This window comes from Ascidia mentula, chromosome 6, assembly GCF_947561715.1.
Source record: "Ascidia mentula chromosome 6, kaAscMent1.1, whole genome shotgun sequence".
NCBI classification, from domain to species: domain Eukaryota; kingdom Metazoa; phylum Chordata; class Ascidiacea; order Phlebobranchia; family Ascidiidae; genus Ascidia; species Ascidia mentula.
The window spans coordinates 16,787,614-16,805,828 of NC_138571.1; the positions used below are offsets into that span (position 1 = coordinate 16,787,614).

Sequence of the window (18,215 nt, forward strand, 5' to 3'; positions counted from 1 at the left end):
GTAGGTATGTGTAAGCATACACGCCTATATTGCCCCATTTGTTTTTTTGCTGTTTAGACCAGGTTCTATTGACAAAGAACTCCAATGACATTTTACGTATGAGTGGCAACCACTATGCAAAATCCCTTGCTACGTCTCACAAAGAAACAACCTTGGGTTTTAGAGATAAGCCAGATGCGGATCTTTCATTGCCTTATGTTATGGTCGTCTGTTTCGCTCAGCAGAGCGTTGTCAAGGGGTCTGTGGCAACCTGCTCCTACGCCATATGACTAATGATCCTCTATTTTCGAAATATGTCTGCGCATTTCACAATAGAAGCCTGATAACATGCAAAATTGGAGAAGCATGTTGCAGATTTGTAATATGGCAAACAAAAACGCATTATGACCTGCACCCTAGTCTTAAATCTTAGCAGAAGCATTTTTTTTGAAAAACCTAAAGGGGTCCGCGACTACTCTGATGCCATCAACGGGGTCCACAATGACAAAAAGGCTGAGAACCATTGGTTTAACTGTTTTTTTTTCATCAGTTAAGAGAATACTGCCGAAGTTTTAAGTGCTGAAGTTCAAACCTGCACGACTGTTCAGCTAAAGTAGCAAAAAAGTTTAAACATGTTCTATAATTATCGCAATAAAAAGTATGACACCAACATGTTACAAACGTATCAACGAAAACACAAAGAAACAAATCAATTGTGCAATCTTAAACAAAACTTGGGTGAGGAGGCCTGTGAAACTAACAGTAAAAGTCAGTGTTCATTGCATACTGCAATCAATAAAAGTAGTCATGAAATATGGGTGCAGGTGCAGCTTTTACCAATTAACAAAACCGTAGCCAAAGAATATTGAATTAACAGGTGACTTTTATGCACTCAAGTTGTTACACGTGCTTACAAGTGTGGAAAAAGTGTTAATATGCAGTAAAATGCCCTTGAAAAATATGCAGTTAGGTACATTATGTAAATAATGGTCAACGTAGCAGCATGCTCGTAGCCCATTTCACCCAGTGACGTTGCATGTCTAAGTTATATGCAGAATGCAGATAGCGTTTTATTACCGATCATACAAAACAACTTAAATGTTAAGACATTTAAGGGCAACATTGAAGCTGGCTTGTACGAAGGTATCGGTCCCGCCAAAGAAGACAAAGGAGTCTACTTTATGGCTGCAAATAAAAAATACTGGGATTACAAAAATGCTCATATTCAGGTGTTTATTTTATTCTGTGAACATTATGGTACCCCACACTTACATAGGCCGTATTTGCCAAGTAATGTATTATATGAAAAAACTGTAGCATTATTGTTGGTGCAATGATTTTGGTTACATAATGTATTACTACCAGCCATCAATTATACCTTGGCTTTGTTTTGAACGGGTAAATAAAGTTTGAATTCCGCTGGTAGTTCATCTTCGGAATATAATCGGTCAGAAAAGTACACTCTTCGAATTCGACAGTTTGCATGAATCTGCATATAAATGATTTGTCAAGCATAACATTTTAAACACATTCTGCTGTTAACAGCACAGTAACCATTCAAGGTAAGTCTATTTAATTTTACATCAATCCACATAAAAATTAAAACAAAATCTACCTGTACTCGGAGTGTTTCAATGTAATTTGTTCCATACGCCCTCCTAGTGAAATCAGACAGGTTGAATTGGATCTGATTCCAGCCATCATCAAGTCTCATTGGCATTGTGCAAATGAATGGTTTCACTCTGGTAGTGCTCTGATAATTTGAAGCACGGAAACGCCTTCTGACATTTTTGTCGTCGAGCACCTAGAAATTTTGCATCAATTGAACCATTGATAACAAGATTGCTGTGCAGTTATAAAAAATGCTTTTAATATATTTATTTTTTTGTCAGCCCAGACGTAGTGACTACAGGTTTTTGCTTTAACAGGAGAATGCATTGCGACATCAAATGTTTCCAATGGGCATGTTATTTCGAAAAGATTGCTGTGCAGTAACAATTATAAAAAATACTTAAAATATATTTACCTGAACTTCAAAAGTAAAGTATTTCTTCAAGTTCTTTATGATCATAACAAGGAAAGGAAGTTTAATTCCTAATGTTTTATTGGGGTCAGCTGGGCATGTGATAAATGTCGTACTGACATTGGTTCCTTCAATTTCAAGCACAAGAGACTGAATGTCGTTGTCTGTTATTCTTTTGATGTGTCCATTGCGCACCTGGAAGTGAGAAGTTTTATGTTAATAAGAGATTTTTTACTATGGTAAAATAAAAAAAAGTACATAAAAACTAGTGCTTCAATAAAATAAAGGGTAGGTGTGTCGTTGTTCCTAGTAAACAGTTTCGCAAAGCAAAGGCATCAACCTAGCTTAATCATGTTGTAAGGATGTAGCTTAAATGCTTTTTGTCAAAATATGGTAAGACTTGTTTTTGTAAATACTATTTATTGACATTCACACCAACACTTAGCTAAACACAGTACATGTTTGCAAATTACAAAACCTGTAGTCATACTGACTTGGCGATACAGCCATTCTGCAAGCTAACACAACTGAAAATTGTGACCAACTACAAAAACGCATTTAAAACATTGCCAGTTTGTACATATTTACAGGTTTGCATGCAGGTTTTTGTTAAATATGCATAAAATCATGCTGGAGTAAAATTGGTTTAAACTTGAAAGAAAAGTTTTAAACTTTTTGAACAAAATTTGAATAAACACATAGATGCACAGAGTGCTACAATTAAATGTTGTTTGAATGTAAATTACAGTTTATTAGAACAACAAAATTCCACCGCAACGCATTTTACCTTTTTGTCCCAGATCTGCAATGGCTTGCTTCCAATGCTGTACAAAATGGACAAAAATCCGCTTTGAAACGTGTTTTTAAACATAATATCTTTCAGCTTCGGCGATTATTAATAGCAAAACTTAACAACTTCCCAAGCTTCCAATTCAGTAAGACTAATACGCAAGTCCTGTACTTCTGAACCACATCCAAGGCAACTGATCATGTAACTGGGGTATCTGACTTCACCAGGGATGGGAAAAGGTGGTTGTTACGTAGTGATCAAAAATCGGCAGTTACTACGGAGCCGTGACAACTATATATTCATCCGCGGCATGTCCAATAACCCCATTTTAAGGAGATTTTTCACAAATTTTGGCCATAACTTACTCGTTAGTAGTAATTACGAGCTTTTTATAAAGTTTTAAAGAAAATTTAACGCTTATGTGAAGTTTTATGGCTTTAAATGGAATTTTAATTTGTAACCACTAACAACGCGGATGCTCATCCGACCGAAACGCCATGTTGCTAGGTAGCAGACGATACGCTTGGTGAGTCCATAAAAGTATAATTACTCATCAAGTGTCATCACGGGACTGTTATAAGTGTGACATGAAAAAAAAACGTGCAAAAATACAAATTTTGTTTGTGCACAGTGGTCATAAGTTACACGAGCTATCCAAACCTGCCCATGGCATTTGACAAAACTATTTATTTTTGATTGGTCGTCCTAGATGGAAATTATTTGACTATCTTCACCAGCATGTTTGTTTTATCCACTGACTACGCGTGTGTGAAGATGCCAAATGATAAAGGGGCGTTTCTGTTGTTTATGTGGCTAAAAGCTTAAATTAAAATAGATTACTTTTGAAAACAGAAAAAAACCCTTATTTTTACACTTTGGAATGTTGATGAACTCTTGAGAACTTTAGGCTGTGTTTGTCAGAACGGAATAATGCATGTTCTGTGAACTGGTTTTTGGTACTTTAGCTGTTACTGGATTTTGTTAAGGTCAACACGACGTGGTGCCACCAGTCACAAAACCTTTCCAGTGCGATTGTGATCGACGGCAGATCTTTTTGATTCTCTGCGCGGAAATCACCTGACTGGACAGTGGTATTACCAGTGCAGTCTGTATGTCATTCCATTGTTTTGTTCATTTGCATATAAGAGTACACTCTACTTTTTTAAGAAAAATGAGAATGATATGATGGAGATATATATCCAGTTCAATCCTATTATTAGAATAAATAAATTAAGATGTTACTTTCTTTCAACTTTCACCAACATCTGTAAATTGTTTTTTGAAGGCCTACAGAAATTTCTTTTCGCAGAAACATTATCCTTTTAACCTAGCCCCATGAATAGCAAAAGAAGATCCACGACAACCACTGTTCTTTTTTCTAGCTGGTTAAACAAGTACTTGCTAATACGAACTTACTGCAACTGAAGCTCCATAACTAGTGTCCGTTACTATTATTTTTTTCTACACTGGGATTCCAACCCATGTTACTCTAGACAAGGAACGGATTTTCCAATTGGTGTATGGGTCGGGCGCCTTGTTAGATCATCACAGAGAGGGAATCGTAGCCCTCGATGGGTGCAAATATTCTTGTAAACCTTGCCCATATACTGATACGAACAAGACGCCGCAGCCAAACAAGCTGGTTTATTTTGAAACACTTGTCCACCGTCACTTATTTTTCGCGCAAGACACTTTTGCGTCTTCGGCGCAGACGTCGCACGTGCGGGTAGGGGGAACCCCCCCCCCCCCGTTAACAGTAAGAACCTAATGGGGAGTAGATACGAATTTACACGTAGAAAAAAGCAAACGCACAAACAGAGAAGCAACATCCGCTAGGTTGCCAAAAATGAGTGCGGGACCGCGACGCGGTCTGATTCGGGCACCCAGTGTGCAAGTAACGCGCCTCTGTCGGTTTAAGAAACACTCAAAAAGAACTTTTAAGTTTTGGTCAGAAGACGGGGTGTCGATTTCTGCGCCGGCAGAAGTGTTAGGGTTTGCGGCGCATCGGGGCGCCATTGGCACACATGCACTATCAACACAAAAAGAAACGAAATTGAGCGGTTTAAGTACACACTGCCGTCAGCCGCCGGCCATTGGGGTTTGAAACAAAAAATGTGTGATGTATGCAACTGTCGCCAACTTGCTGTCACTCTTCCTCAGTTACTTCATACTGTACAAAAAAACGGGGTATTAGCGGTGCCTCAAGAGTGCAATTGGTTACATTTTTTTTAACGTACCCAATGCCTCCGGGGACGCCGATTTGGGTGGACGATGACGGCAGTGTAGCATTTGACGATAGACCGCCTTGTTCTTTCACAACCGGATCTGCGTTGGAACAAAATCGTTAAATCTAGCGGAAGGTGTTATTTCGACAATTTTTTTGTGGGATTATAGGTAAACGGTACTAAAAAAGGCTCTATATTAAAAACCGTATCAAGGGGTTACTGATAAAGTTTGTTTGATGCGGTATGCAACAAATTACATCAATGGCCAGGTCCCCTTGGTTGCTATGCCAACACTATGTAAAAGGCCAACTGGGATATATAGAGCATTTGTCCAAATAGGGTTACAAGCCTACTGATGTCTATTGAATATGAAAATTAAAAAAATTGAATATGAAACTGCTTACAGAAATACGGGTGCTCCATTGCTTCGCGAGCAGTCAGTCGAGCCTGGTGGTCGTATTTGATTAGTTTGTCCAGAAAGTCGATGGCCTCTGGGCTGACAAGATGAGTATTTTCGCTGTGAACAAATCTCTCCCATCGCTTCCTCGAATGTCTTTGAAAAGACAATTTAATTTATTTTTCTCGTCTTATACAATGTTTGCAGAAAATTAACAAGAACCGACCAGCTAAGAACTGAAAGGAGTTGTCGAAACGCTGACCGGAGAAAGTCAAGTGGGGAAAAAGCATTTAACACTAATGTTGTAATTATTTCGAGAGATTTATGTTTTATTGGTAAAAATGCACATGTAGGATGTAACTAGTCGCGTTTGAAGTTGTTTTACGATCGATTTTTCGGTCACTTTTATTAGATATTTCTGTTAGTTATATTGAATAAGCACATCTTGTGAAGCTGTTTTGATAATCAAAGAACGATTTAACATTTTCTGCAATGGATTAAAAACTACATTTGTATGCCTTTATTGGGATGGGATATTGAACTAATAAAAAGAAAGTTTAGCTTAAATCCCCTGGACCATCCTGGCTTTTATGCAGTACAGATATACACAAATATACAACTATAAGATAGGCGGTTTTCAGATAAATATGTACGTCACAGTCACAGGTCTACAAATATTGTTACCTGCCCAAGATATCGTTAAATCTCGGGTCCAGTTCAATGTTGTATTTGTCCAAGTATTCATAGAGGTCTTCTGTCCCAAGAACTTTGGCAATTCTCACCAACTAAAATAGGAGTTACAGAAAAATTTCTGTCATAGAATATTTTAAAGCAGGGCTTCTCACAACAGAATTGCAAAGTGCAATATTGGGGTTGCCAAAAATTACCTTTTGCAAAGGAAAAATCTGTGAAATCATGCCAGTAAACTCTTAAAGTGAACTTTGCTAACATATGCTAGAAGAGCAGTTCTGCTTATATTGTAGTATGTCTGGAGCAAAAGTAGCACAATTTCTGCTTAAAATTTTCGATTTTAGGCTTTGTATTTTCAATAAAACAGTGTCGAGTTAAAGTAACCTTAATTGCATTCACAAAAACAGCTTTCATTTACTCGGTGAATTACCTGATCATAGTTGTCATGTCCATGGAAAAATGGCTCTTTTCGGAAGATCATGGACGCCAGCATGCAACCCAAGCTCCACATGTCCAAAGAGTAATCGTAGTACTAGAGGTAAATACACGACATGAATACAACTAAATTCAAATGAGATAACTGGACTAACTATCGTCACATAAACAGTTTGCATACTGTTTTTAACACCAATAAACAACAATTAACCACCAAGACAATGCACTTATGTATACAAAAAATCTTAGAAGTTTGAACATATCTGGATAAATTACAAGCTTTATTTATCGCAAAAAAAATTGGCAGTGAAAACTTCTTGCAAAATAAGACAGGCTGGGGACAAAACAGGATAATTTATTGTCGGATTGACAGGATTACTCATCATGTACACTATGATCAATGAACTATTTCAAGATTTTGGAATCTTAGCCTAAATGACCTTACATAAGTTCAAGCCCAGTTGGTCGCTAAATTATATTCACAAATGGTAAGCAACAACAAGGAAAAATAGGTATGCTGTGATTTGTCAGTTAAATAGCTTTGGATTTGTGTAAAAATGCCCCGGATATGTTGTCGCAAGTCTCACCTGGTAGTCGACAAGCAGTTCAGGTCCTTTGAAATAGCGGGAGGCAACTCGTACGTTGTACTCCTGCCCAGGATGGTAAAACTCGGCCAAACCCCAGTCAATTAGCCTCAACTGAAATGCATTGTGTTAAAATTTTAAAACCAGTAAAAAATACCAAATAGGGTTTGCTGCAGATTTTCGCTAAGACAGAGGTTCAAGAGTAGCCAGTGGTAAATCTGTTTCTGAGGGATGCATGTAGTCTGATTCTTATGGGTGGGGTTTGAAAATGATTTATTGCATATATATATCTGAAGGGCGTGCGAGAACTTATTACTAGCAAAACACAAAAAAGGGTAAAGAAACACTGGGCTAAGGCATTTTATTGTCCGAAGCTTTTAATAATTCTTTTTAGCTTTGTACAGTTCCTTGCATGGTAATTTAAAGGCAAGATACTTGACTAGCACTCAGATATGACCCAATGACAATCTGTTAGCTACCCCCCAGGCCAAAGTTCTAAGTTAAAGTGCCAGGGTTGCTGCAACCACATTAAAAATTTGATTAATTAAAATGTGGCAGACTGAAACTTGATTAAAATGTGGCAGAAGTAAGTTATGATGAAATCTGTTCATCACATAGACAGAGCAAGCACTTGTTCAAAAATTGTACCTTGCGATTTTCATGGTCGATCATAACATTGTGAGGCTTTACATCTCGATGCATAATCCCCATACTGTGACAGAAGTCCAATGCCTAAAATGGTCTCAATTGTTATATTCAAGAACTTTTTGTCAAGAATAAATTATTTACAAATTATCTTAAACCACTTGAGGCAAAATAACTTTAATACTTTTTCCAATGAAAATACCTTCAAAATTTCAAACATGTAGTATCGAATATCATAGTCCGTCAAAGTCTGATAAAGTTGCTGCAAAATTAAAGTATTTTTAACATAAAAAGGTCCAACATTAAGACAATGAGACAGTTGGGACTTTTGTGATTTTTAAAGCACAATCGACAGCAAGGCTTCTCAAGCTTTTATTCTGCACTCCTATTTTAAAAGAGAAATTTATGCACAATCCCATCAAAAACAATTGTGTGTAACCCCAACACAACTACAAGAGTTATATATTAAATTACCCTTATAAAAGCAAAATTACATTTAGTGACCCAAAAGGTTTGCGATCCATAGTTTGAGAAGCCATTTATATTAATTACTACAAAACAAAATAGTCAAAATTTCTATCATGTGTACCTTGAAGTCAATGTTGTTGACATGCTCAAAGACAAGTGCAGGAGTTCGTGACTGAAAAATATACATAAACAATAACCATACACAGAAGATATACAACAAACTTAATGGTTTTATACAAAATATTCAAAAATTTTTTCACAATTTAAGTCGTTTGTTTGTTTGTTTTGTTGCGAAATAAATAAACCATTTTGAATTATTTTTTCACAAGTTTGTCTCAAAAACAAGCTATAAACTGAAGAATCACAGACGTGTGACAATAAGTTGTAAGTAATGTCGCACTGTAATCGCAAGTCAAAGTCAATAAAGTAATGACAATACCCTTTACTTATCATAACCATGCATGCTCTTCACTTCAGTGCAAAATTTGACATCACGCAATCACCATTTTATGCATTTTTTATAATCAGCTCCCCTAATTGAAGCCCCACATATTTGTTAGGTTAAAATATCCGCCATGACAGTTACGATCTTAGCATCACGGCTAGAAAGACTGTTGTTTGTATTCTAATCCTGATAAGCTGTCACATGGTAATTGGAGTGAAGTGATTCTGTAAAACCCTAATTACATGCTGGTCAGACTGCACTTTAAATGACATGCAAACATGCTGCATTTTAATGCTTGTTTTTATTTTAGGATTCTTTTTTTCTTGACCTACTCTTGTCTAATTTGGAAATCGGTACACAACATAGACACCCCCTTTTAACGAAACAAAATACCTTGAGCAAAAAGTACAACATCACAAAGCTTTCAGCAAAGTGTGAAGTATTACAGGTTTTTTGAAACTCAAACACAGAAAGTTTAAGACTTAGTATTTACGTTACTAGCTGAAATATTTTTTGACCTAGCATCACAGTTTTTGTCATCATTCTGGGCTAATCACCACATTCAGGATAATGCCATGGACCAAGTACCAATTTTAATTTCATTGGTGCTTGAACAGCCATAAGAAACCTTACAATGTTGGACTTTTTTACAATTTCGTTCAAGCAGGACCTAAGGCTAAAGTGAAGTTGCCAACTTGTGCATGATGGTTGCACAAACCATTTCCATGTAAAACCATGCGACAAAAATGGGTATACGGTACCAACAAACATGAGTTCGATATAACGGGAGTGACCAAAAAGAAACCGCTCAGCTTCTACACAACAGGAAAGAAAATAGAGAATTGAGATGCACCAATTGGCCGTGTTCGGAAACAAAACACCCAAACTACTATGTAATAAGAAAACGATTATGTTTTTTTTTCAACAGATGGCATTTTGAAGAGATTGGTGCATCTCATGTTTTAAGTCATATTTTATGACAAAGGTAACTTACCACAGGGTCTTTGACAATGTCTAGCAGTGTAATAATGTTGGGTCCTCCTCCACGAAGGTTTTGAAGGATTTTAATTTCCCTCTTGATTTTTTTCGTTTTCACTGGCTGTAATAAGCAATCATATGTTCAGAGAAAAGCCCAATCAAGCTCTTATGTTGACAGTTTTGACTTAATAAATTGTGTTTTAAATGGTTTTTGATAGGTGTAGGATACCTTTAAAATTTTGATGACCACTTTTTTGTTCTCGGTCACATTAAAAGCTTCAAAGACTTCACTGTATTTTCCCCGTCCGAGTTTTCTGACAAGCTGATAATCATCTTGGTTGCTGCATGAAAGTGGTAACATACATGAAATAATTTATCTCCAAATAAGAAAAGTACTCCAACTACTGTTAAGTATTTTACCCTTGTGCTGTTAAAGTTTGTATACGCCGTAGGTATTATCACGTGTGACTTTCAATGCCAAGCGAAACACGTCCACACGGTAGCCACTTAAAGATAGAATAAATTCTAGACAATGAAGGTCGAATACTGTAACCAGTGACTTTATTACGTCTCAAGCTTAATTACTGTTTCAGCATCAACAACACATGCAAGTATGTACAAGATATAATACTACAATGTATATCAAATACAATAGCTTTACTTACCCCCACTCAACAACATGCGACTCATAGTCCCAATATTCTCTCGGTCTATGTGTGTTAACATCGTGATAAACTCTTGCCCGACTCGGAATAGCCATTATGATGATATCTTAAAAGAACAATGGATTTTTTTGTAAAGGATGTATTTTCCGTCATGTCCCAAAACTGTCTGTGATTTACTGGAATGACACAAACAAAACAGCACTTTTTGAGATCTAAAATTGTTTTTATTGTCTGATTTTCCCGGCAATGCCATGAAGGCTTTGTTGCACTTAGAAAATAAAAATAAAACTAAACAATAAAAACATTGTTTTTGTTTTGCTTTACATATTTTAGGAAACTTCGAATGAATCATGATTATAAGAAACAAATTTTCAGGGGAACATTGACATAAACCTGTTGTACAATCATACAATCCTGACAGTTGCTCCACAACCATATTTGTAACTGAGATACTATGATCACTTGTGTAAATATACCAGTGATTACCCATCAACTCCATGTTAAGATTATTGATTTGCTCAGACATTTATACTTTGTGTAGTTGGACAAAATGCATTTCTTAAGAAGAGGTGGACATATAACTTAGGAATTATTCCTGGATATAAGCTATATGGCAAACATATATATATAAACATTTTACTACACAAATGGCCAGATTGAAAAGTTTGTAATTCGCGCAGAAGGTTCTTTTTTGACAAGTGTTAATTGCCCGGACTAACCAACAACTTCCAAATGTTAAGTCATTAGTTCTGTGCAAACTGTCGATAATTTTTTTTACAATATAGGTAGGCTATATGGTGTTGTTAGTCAAACACACAGTAAAATATAGTAGCATAACAGCTGTAATAATCATTGAGCTTTCAACCTGTAAGGCTTCATACAGTATACAGTCACTGATTAGACCTTAAAGCAGTGGAAACACTACTGTACACAATAAAAAGTTCTTTTAATAACAGAATCTCAGACAACATAAAAGTTTACTTTTTTTATTTAATACACCTAATTTATAAATTAATTACCATCAACATTTTTTACTCTAGGCCTATAAAATTAGTGTTAAAGTCATACCTTGAAACAACTTAAAAAATAGTTACCTGTTGACCAGATTTGTCTTTAGGCTTTTGTCATATTAACCTAAACTTGAAGTCAGTTGCTTCTGTTACAAGAAAACATACATAGTTGTGAAGAAAAATCAATCGTTTAAACATTTTTATTAGTTTGTGCTTTCACACAATTTTTGGCAGTTACAAAAACCAACGTTAACAGAAGTTCTGAAATTAAGTAAATTACAAAAACCAAGTCAGAAAAACACACAACTCTATTTACACACAGCGGGATTTACATTTTTTTTAAGCGACGGAGAAAATTCAAAGACAACTCGATTCGCGTGTAATGTCGATGACGCGTTTTGTAACAGCTGCGGCCGTCAACACCGCATTGGTCCACAGAAAGGTTTATTTAGGAAATTTGTAACATTCTTTTGTCTTGCGAGTGTCATAAAACTACAGTTTAGTAACGTCACATGCTTCTCTACGCCATTCACATATTTTCTTACTATGACGTCATTGTCTACTTTTTCTGGGGAGGCCGTGGAGGCAAAGCATTTTTACAATATTAGCCGAGCATGTCTAAAGAAACTTGGACGCGCGTCCAAGGTAAAACGACTCTTGATTATGAATAAAAGAAGTCACAGTTTGAAAATATGCTTCCTTATTTTGTGTCAAACAAAATAACGATGTAATAAATGAGAAAAAGAATGGAAATGGACAAAATACCTGGCGGATTTTGTTAAAACGAAATTTTTTACTATTAGTAATAACAGCTATTTATGGTATTACTTTTCGTAGACAATTCAACTGTGTGGTGCAGGATCGTTGTTTTTACAAAAAAGCACGCCCCTCAGGAATTTCTCTTCTTTGTTTTGCGCCTGTTGGTGGAAGCACGCCTTTCCTTAAATATTTCTGGGGACCCAAGGTAATATTTTTCTTGCTGTGTTTGTTGTAACAAACAAGTGATAAAAAAGCAGTGTTGTTTGGTCTGAATGATACCATAGAATAACAACTGACTTATTTTTACCGTGGCTCGACTTCTGCTCCGGGGGGTATTCCGAAGATTACACAAAATCACCCAAAACACCACGGCCACTGGCTTAGACTAAATAAAGCGAACTCTGGCCACATTTATTTTGTAACTCCAATTACTGTGCACCTCTGAATTGATTCGGATTCTCCTGAAGAAAATTGCCTTTCACATATATGCGTGACTAAATGACCTTTTTCGAGTCCATTTCACTTCATTTCCATCATTAATAGCCTAACATTGTAGATCATTGTATTAGTGTTTGCGTAAAATACAAATCTTCTTCCAATACGTTTAAAAACAAATTTGCAACCTTCATCATTAAACATTATTGTTCTAAAGCAACAAGATGTGGCAATCGAAGCAAAAACTGACACAAAACTTGAAATAATGTTCTGGACAGGGAAATAATGTTCTGGACAGGTTTGATGTTGGGTTCGCGGTGATGCAATTCCTTCAAAATCTTCCGACAAACCACACTACAATCCTTCAAGACCAAGTTTAAAACAAAATACCAATAAATATTCGAATTACGACAAGCCAAAATCCCTACAGTATCAACCGCATCACCTTTTGACAACTGTAATTATTGCATTTATAGGAATTATGGAAAAATGGAGTTATCAACAGTTAATTTCGCCTGGTATTAATTAAAATATAATTATACTAAGTCCATTGTGACTGAGGCTCTATTTTAGTTAAACAAATGGACATTTACATTAAGTGAGGGAATTTCCCACCGGCAAATGAGTGACGTTGGGCAATGTGTTCGCTGTAACGAAACGAATGCCACATTAGCAAACAGCTAAACTGGGAAAAGTAAAGTTATGGTTCTTCAATGTATATTCGTATGTTAAGGCTAATTTTTGTTGGTACATGTTGTAACATTCCATAGAATGAAAGTTTAGGCCTTTGTTAATAATGTTAAATTAGTTTTCCACTTCGTGTTAAAACTGATCGCGGCCTATAATTTGAGTTCAATTTGCTTGTAAGCATAATAGGCATGTCAATAAATTTAACAATAAGGAGTAACTTACTGATTAGCAATAACCTATATTGAGTAAAGTACTGATTTGCAAAAAAACAATATCGCCTAGGTGTGAGCTAAATTTTTGGTGAATTTTGTTACAGTTAACTATTTATTTTGATACTTTAAAGAGAGAGTTTATTTGCTAACCTACATTTTCGACCAATTTTGGCAGTCTTGTCGGTGATTCTTACATGCTTAATAAGATTGGTATCTGTCTATGTGAAACATGTTGATGTTAAATTTTATTGCTTGCAATGAAAACTTCGCATCTTGACACTTCACTCTTTGCTTGTAGGCTATTTGTTTGTTTAACCCTAGTAAGATTGCATTACTTTAAAGTTACATAACATTGTGTTGTTAATTTATGTTGTGTGTCATCATGAAACAACTAATTTTGTTGTTTTTTTAGTAACTGTTGGCCAACTAATACGTTGGGATAGATTGTCAAGAGTTTAAAGTAGATTTGAATAATTTATAATAATGTCTTCTGAAAACATTGTCTCCGTGGTTACAAATTTCTTTTCTGATTATACTGTAAAAACTCCATCCAAGTTAAAAGTAAGTGGGATTTTCTTGCTTTGTGTTAAAAACATTTGCAGCAACCATAAAGAGTTCTGCTGAAAGCAAAATTTTTTTAAAACTTTCTATTCCTTTGTTTTTCAGAGTTAATTGTGATTTTATGAATAATTGAGCCTCGTGTGAGAGGCCATGTTTTAAAGTAGAGCTACTTTTTCCAGTAATTCTTAAAACTATATAGATATGGTTTGAATGGATGCTTACGGTATTTTTGTTCTGTATAGGTTGTAAGATTTTGCCATGCTTATTGTTTGCAGGTTATTGACTCCTATCTGGCATACATCCTTATAACTGGGGTGTGTCAATTTGTTTATTGTGCGTTGGTGGGAACCTTTCCTTTCAACTCGTTTCTGGCAGGTTTTATTTCCTGTGTGGCTTCCTTTGTGTTGGCAGGTAAATTGAAACTTATGTAGTTATTGAAGACGACATTGACAAATTATAATCATAGTGATTGAAGGGTACATTATGATTGTGTTTGCAGTAATAACCAGTATAGGGTGGGAAGAACCTTAATATTAGGTTTTCAATAAACTATGTTGCTTTCATAGAGATTTTGATTCATTTTTGCAATTATGTTTTGCTTATCGTAACTCTGTTTCATGCAGTTAACCTACGGCTACAAGTGAACCCAGAAAACTCCAATGATTTTCGATCTATTGCCCCAGAGCGTGCCTTTGCCGACTTTTTGTTTGCTCATGTAGTTCTGCATTTGGTTGTCATAAACTTCATTGGTTAGAGAGTGGTATGTACCAAATTTACAAGAGGAAGAAAAAAACATTTCTACATTTGATTTCTATTTTACAGGTTGATTTTGGTGAGCTAAACACCTGGGTAAGAAAAAAAACAAGCATCATGTAGTCTAAATCACAGATTGCAATGTTAAATGACTTCGAAGCATTTATGATATATTGTAATAAACTTTTTTCAAATGAAATAAGTAAGTGTGTTGTAAATTTTAGTGAGGTAGTTTGAATACACCAGAAAAGAAAAAAACAGTTGATTGTGTTAAATACAAACACTCCAGATTTAAAAAATAGCAGTTCCAGGCAATGAGCAGCTACACACAGTGTAAAGTATTATTTTTGTCGGTCTAAAAAGTAGGTGTGGGGACTTATCTGTTTGGTAGGTGTGGGGGAAGTTTAAAATTTGACACGAGTACCACTAAATTACTGATAAGCGTAATCACAATTTAAGCAAAGTCCAGTTAGAGCACTTATACAGCACAATCGATTTTTCTGTGAACGCTTCTCGCAGAGAGTGTGTATTGATTGTAAGTTTGTGACCAATAGCAAGTGGTATTACTTGCCTGACTTTATTTGCAGGTTTGAAACTATCGGCGTAGCCAGGGAAGGGCAAATAGTCCCCGGCAAGTATGCAAGTTCAAGATTTGTAAGTTTGGGTTTTGCGAAATATCCTAAATTGATAAATAATTATGTTTGAGCTATACCGTCACGTAATGTTTTTAAACCAATAACTTTTACTCAAAATAAGAAATTAGGAGTAACCGTATTTTTCGCTTTGGTTTGGTTTTTATTTATCAGGTTAGGGTACAACAGTCGATGATATTGGTAGTAGTTTTTTAAATTCCATAATTTGTTGCCAAGAATGCCATTTACGAAATTCGAGTCGGCTTAACATCTTAACATTGCTTGGACAATTCTAATTTTAGTTCTAACGAATTGCAGCAAAATGGCGGCGATTATTATCTAAATAGCAAAAACTAAATAAGCTCTTGATATAGTCCTAATCTAATTATTGGTTTTACCAAAAATGCTACTTAATCTGTCCAACGGTATTTTTATTCGGGACGTGCTTTCACCACCATAGGCAAATTACACAGCACAAAAACGGGTCAAACTTGGCGCATAAACCGTTCCTTTTTGAAAATCCTAGCTAATATAAATTGAAATTGACTTGTGTTTATGCCTGTAGCACTTAATTCAATCTAATTCAAGAAAAAACAAAGAACCTTAATTACAATTCTCGTCTAATTGGAAAACGCCCCCAAAATTATAGCTTTATCAGTCAGCAATGCTTATGTTGGTTGGCTGTTGTGCCTGGTCGAGAATCCACTGTGGTTTAATGGGCGTTTGTCACGAGACGCGACGGAGGGTAGTTCTTCTTGCATTTTCGTAGTGTTTGTGTGGGAAGTTTCCGTATTGTTGTTTTGCTTAAATACCATAGTGTGATGGAAAACGTACACAGTACAATATATGTCGTTTTTCATAACCGCTTTCGGTTCCCGTTAGTTTTCTGCATAAATTTTGCAATATAGTAGCCTACTTGCAAATGCGAGGAGAAAAATAAGTTTATGTGTATGTGTAAGGTGTTTTTTGTTTGCAAATATATGATCCATGTTTTAATATTATTACATATATGTGTGTGTAAGATTCTTTAGCCAGGTTTACTAATCGGTTTGCTAAATGTCATTTAAAGAAATAAGTTTTTGATTTCTTTTGTCATTTAACCCATGTTTAAGGAATAAAAAACAATGTGGACAATACAATTTCGAGCTGTGCCTTTGTTTTGCAATGGTTGGCATTTAAAATTCGTTGCAATGCCAGGTTAATTGGCTTACAGTGTAAACAGAACTGGGAACATTAGAACTACTAAAAACAAATTTGTCTTTTCAAATTACTAATAAGAATTCTACTAAATGGTTTTATGCCTAACATCTTCACTTTTAATATCACCTAATTATATTATTTCTGACTTTCTATGTCATAGCTTCACAGTAACAAGTTATATAATTGGTTTGTTTGTTTGTGGCAAGTAACTATGGATACTTCATCTTGGAGACCAAGAGTGTTATTGGAGCCAAGGGGATTTATACGAGTTATTGAGGTGGTCCTGGCCATTGTTGCATTTGCAACTACTGGAGGATTCCACAGTGCTATGGAGTTTTCATTAAAATGTACAACAGGGTCTGAAACTAAACAAATAAATGCTACAGTGGACTATCCGTTTAGACTATCAGCAAAGACCAATACTTTCCAAAATTGTAGCAGCACCGATACAAGCTTCCAACTAGAAGGTGATCTGTCTCCTTCAGCTCAATGGTTCATGTTTGTTGCAGTTACCGCCTTTCTCTATGCATTGGCATCTGTGGTGTTCTATGTAGTGTTTGATGCAAATTTTCGGAAGACCTATGAGAGTATTGTTACCATTTCTGATCTTGTAGGCACTGCTGTGTATGCATTTCTCTGGCTTACTGCTGCTTCTGCATGGGCTTGGGGCCTTGGGCAGGTCAAAATGTGGACGAATTCAGAACATGTGTTGGAAATTCAAGAAATCAAAGACCAATGTGCTAGTGGTGTATGCAGACAAACTGTTTATCCAGACTACTCCCCATTGAATGCATCTGTTGCTTTTGGATTCCTAAACTTTTTCCTATGGGTTTGTAATGTATGGTTTGTCTACAAAGAGTCTCCCTACCACCAGGAACCCGATAAAACCACTGACCCAAATCAACAACCACCACCAAATACCATGTAGAAATTATCACAACAGTATGAAAAAATTGGTGAAAATATGATTAAGAAGTTGTGCTTGCAGAGTGTTTCGTGTTGTTCTACTGTAATGGTACTAAACCGCTCTAAAGAATTGGCTTGCATGTTAATATGTTATTCTTACATGTGTAGAATGTAGGTGATATTTCAATGAATCTCATAAATTTTTATGTAAATATAAATTTGATTACCCTGAATTACCTGTTTACTGTTGTGTAGTTTATATTGTTCATCTGTAAAAATGTCAAGAAATAAATGTTGTAACCACTTATGTCTGAAAATTCTTTTATGGTATATACACAAATGGCAACGTACCTACTGACGCTTGTTTGCCTTGAACAACCTAAAAGAAATTGTCATCATACGGACAGAGTGGAATCTAGTCGCAGAACATTGTAAGATTACCAAGCAACAAGAGTTATTTCAGGCAAATATAAAGACATCTTATGGGGACCAGGCTATTCTATACAACCCACAACACGTCGTGGTGGGGTTTTTACGACACCGAACACGGAAGCAACCAAATACGTATATTGGACAAACGCTAGCAATCCGAACCCCAACTTCCGGGCTCACCTTATACATCTCGAAAGCAATGAAAACAGGTTGCTTTTTGCGGTTATGAACGGTAGAGTTATATATGCAACAGGAACTTTAAACGGGTATTCGCTGAAAAGATGGATTAATTACCTAAAAT

At 35.8% G+C, this 18,215-nt stretch overlaps 4 protein-coding genes across 4 annotated transcripts; 2 read left to right on the forward strand and 2 right to left on the reverse strand.

Moving 5' to 3' along the window:
• Positions 1 to 610: 610 nt before the first annotated feature.
• On the reverse strand, positions 611 to 3,025 carry LOC145905821 (cilia- and flagella-associated protein 20). Its single transcript, XM_082993116.1, has 5 exons — positions 2,790 to 3,025; positions 2,006 to 2,197; positions 1,595 to 1,783; positions 1,358 to 1,468; positions 611 to 1,164 (listed from the first exon to the last, which is right to left on the reverse strand). The coding sequence occupies exons 1-5, from the start codon at positions 2,871 to 2,873 to the stop codon at positions 1,159 to 1,161; spliced, it is 582 nt and encodes a 193-aa protein (XP_082849242.1). The 5' UTR covers positions 2,874 to 3,025; the 3' UTR covers positions 611 to 1,158.
• Positions 3,026 to 4,414: 1,389 nt separating this feature from the next.
• Positions 4,415 to 11,482, reverse strand: LOC145905674 (casein kinase II subunit alpha). Its single transcript, XM_082992935.1, has 13 exons — positions 11,419 to 11,482; positions 10,325 to 10,430; positions 9,889 to 10,000; positions 9,676 to 9,780; positions 8,358 to 8,408; positions 7,971 to 8,030; positions 7,772 to 7,855; positions 7,127 to 7,237; positions 6,535 to 6,636; positions 6,099 to 6,199; positions 5,422 to 5,570; positions 5,030 to 5,117; positions 4,415 to 4,962 (listed from the first exon to the last, which is right to left on the reverse strand). Exons 2-13 carry the CDS (start codon positions 10,417 to 10,419, stop codon positions 4,953 to 4,955), a joined length of 1,068 nt encoding a protein of 355 aa, XP_082849061.1. The 5' UTR covers positions 10,420 to 10,430; positions 11,419 to 11,482; the 3' UTR covers positions 4,415 to 4,952.
• Positions 11,483 to 13,846: 2,364 nt separating this feature from the next.
• Positions 13,847 to 14,946, forward strand: LOC145906091 (dolichyl-diphosphooligosaccharide--protein glycosyltransferase subunit DAD1-like). Its single transcript, XM_082993476.1, has 4 exons — positions 13,847 to 13,991; positions 14,267 to 14,402; positions 14,615 to 14,751; positions 14,814 to 14,946. Exons 1-3 carry the CDS (start codon positions 13,914 to 13,916, stop codon positions 14,743 to 14,745), a joined length of 345 nt encoding a protein of 114 aa, XP_082849602.1. The 5' UTR covers positions 13,847 to 13,913; the 3' UTR covers positions 14,746 to 14,751; positions 14,814 to 14,946.
• Positions 14,947 to 16,740: 1,794 nt separating this feature from the next.
• On the forward strand, positions 16,741 to 17,789 carry LOC145905921 (synaptophysin-like). The gene has a single exon (XM_082993249.1). The coding sequence runs from the start codon at positions 16,788 to 16,790 to the stop codon at positions 17,502 to 17,504; it is 717 nt and encodes a 238-aa protein (XP_082849375.1). The 5' UTR covers positions 16,741 to 16,787; the 3' UTR covers positions 17,505 to 17,789.
• Positions 17,790 to 18,215: the final 426 nt, after the last annotated feature.

Excerpts from the sequence above, each read along its gene's own strand:
- LOC145905821 (XM_082993116.1), bottom strand. The coding sequence starts at position 2,873 with ATGTTTAAAAACACGTTTCAAAGCGGATTTTTGTCCATTTTGTACAGC. Across the intron at positions 2,198-2,789 it reads TGCAGATCTGGGACAAAAAG|GTGCGCAATGGACACATCAA; the intron begins GTAAAATGCGTT and ends TCTCACTTCCAG. Across the intron at positions 1,469-1,594 it reads TTGAAACACTCCGAGTACAG|ATTCATGCAAACTGTCGAAT; the intron begins GTAGATTTTGTT and ends ATTTATATGCAG.
- LOC145906091 (XM_082993476.1), top strand. The coding sequence starts at position 13,914 with ATGTCTTCTGAAAACATTGTCTCCGTGGTTACAAATTTCTTTTCTGAT. Across the intron at positions 13,992-14,266 it reads AAACTCCATCCAAGTTAAAA|GTTATTGACTCCTATCTGGC; the intron begins GTAAGTGGGATT and ends TATTGTTTGCAG. Across the intron at positions 14,403-14,614 it reads GGCTTCCTTTGTGTTGGCAG|TTAACCTACGGCTACAAGTG; the intron begins GTAAATTGAAAC and ends TGTTTCATGCAG.
- LOC145905674 (XM_082992935.1), bottom strand. The coding sequence starts at position 10,419 with ATGGCTATTCCGAGTCGGGCAAGAGTTTATCACGATGTTAACACACAT. Across the intron at positions 10,001-10,324 it reads TCGCATGTTGTTGAGTGGGG|CAACCAAGATGATTATCAGC; the intron begins GTAAGTAAAGCT and ends ACTTTCATGCAG. Across the intron at positions 8,409-9,675 it reads ACATTGTCAAAGACCCTGTG|TCACGAACTCCTGCACTTGT; the intron begins GTAAGTTACCTT and ends TATATTTTTCAG.
- LOC145905921 (XM_082993249.1), top strand. The coding sequence starts at position 16,788 with ATGGATACTTCATCTTGGAGACCAAGAGTGTTATTGGAGCCAAGGGGA.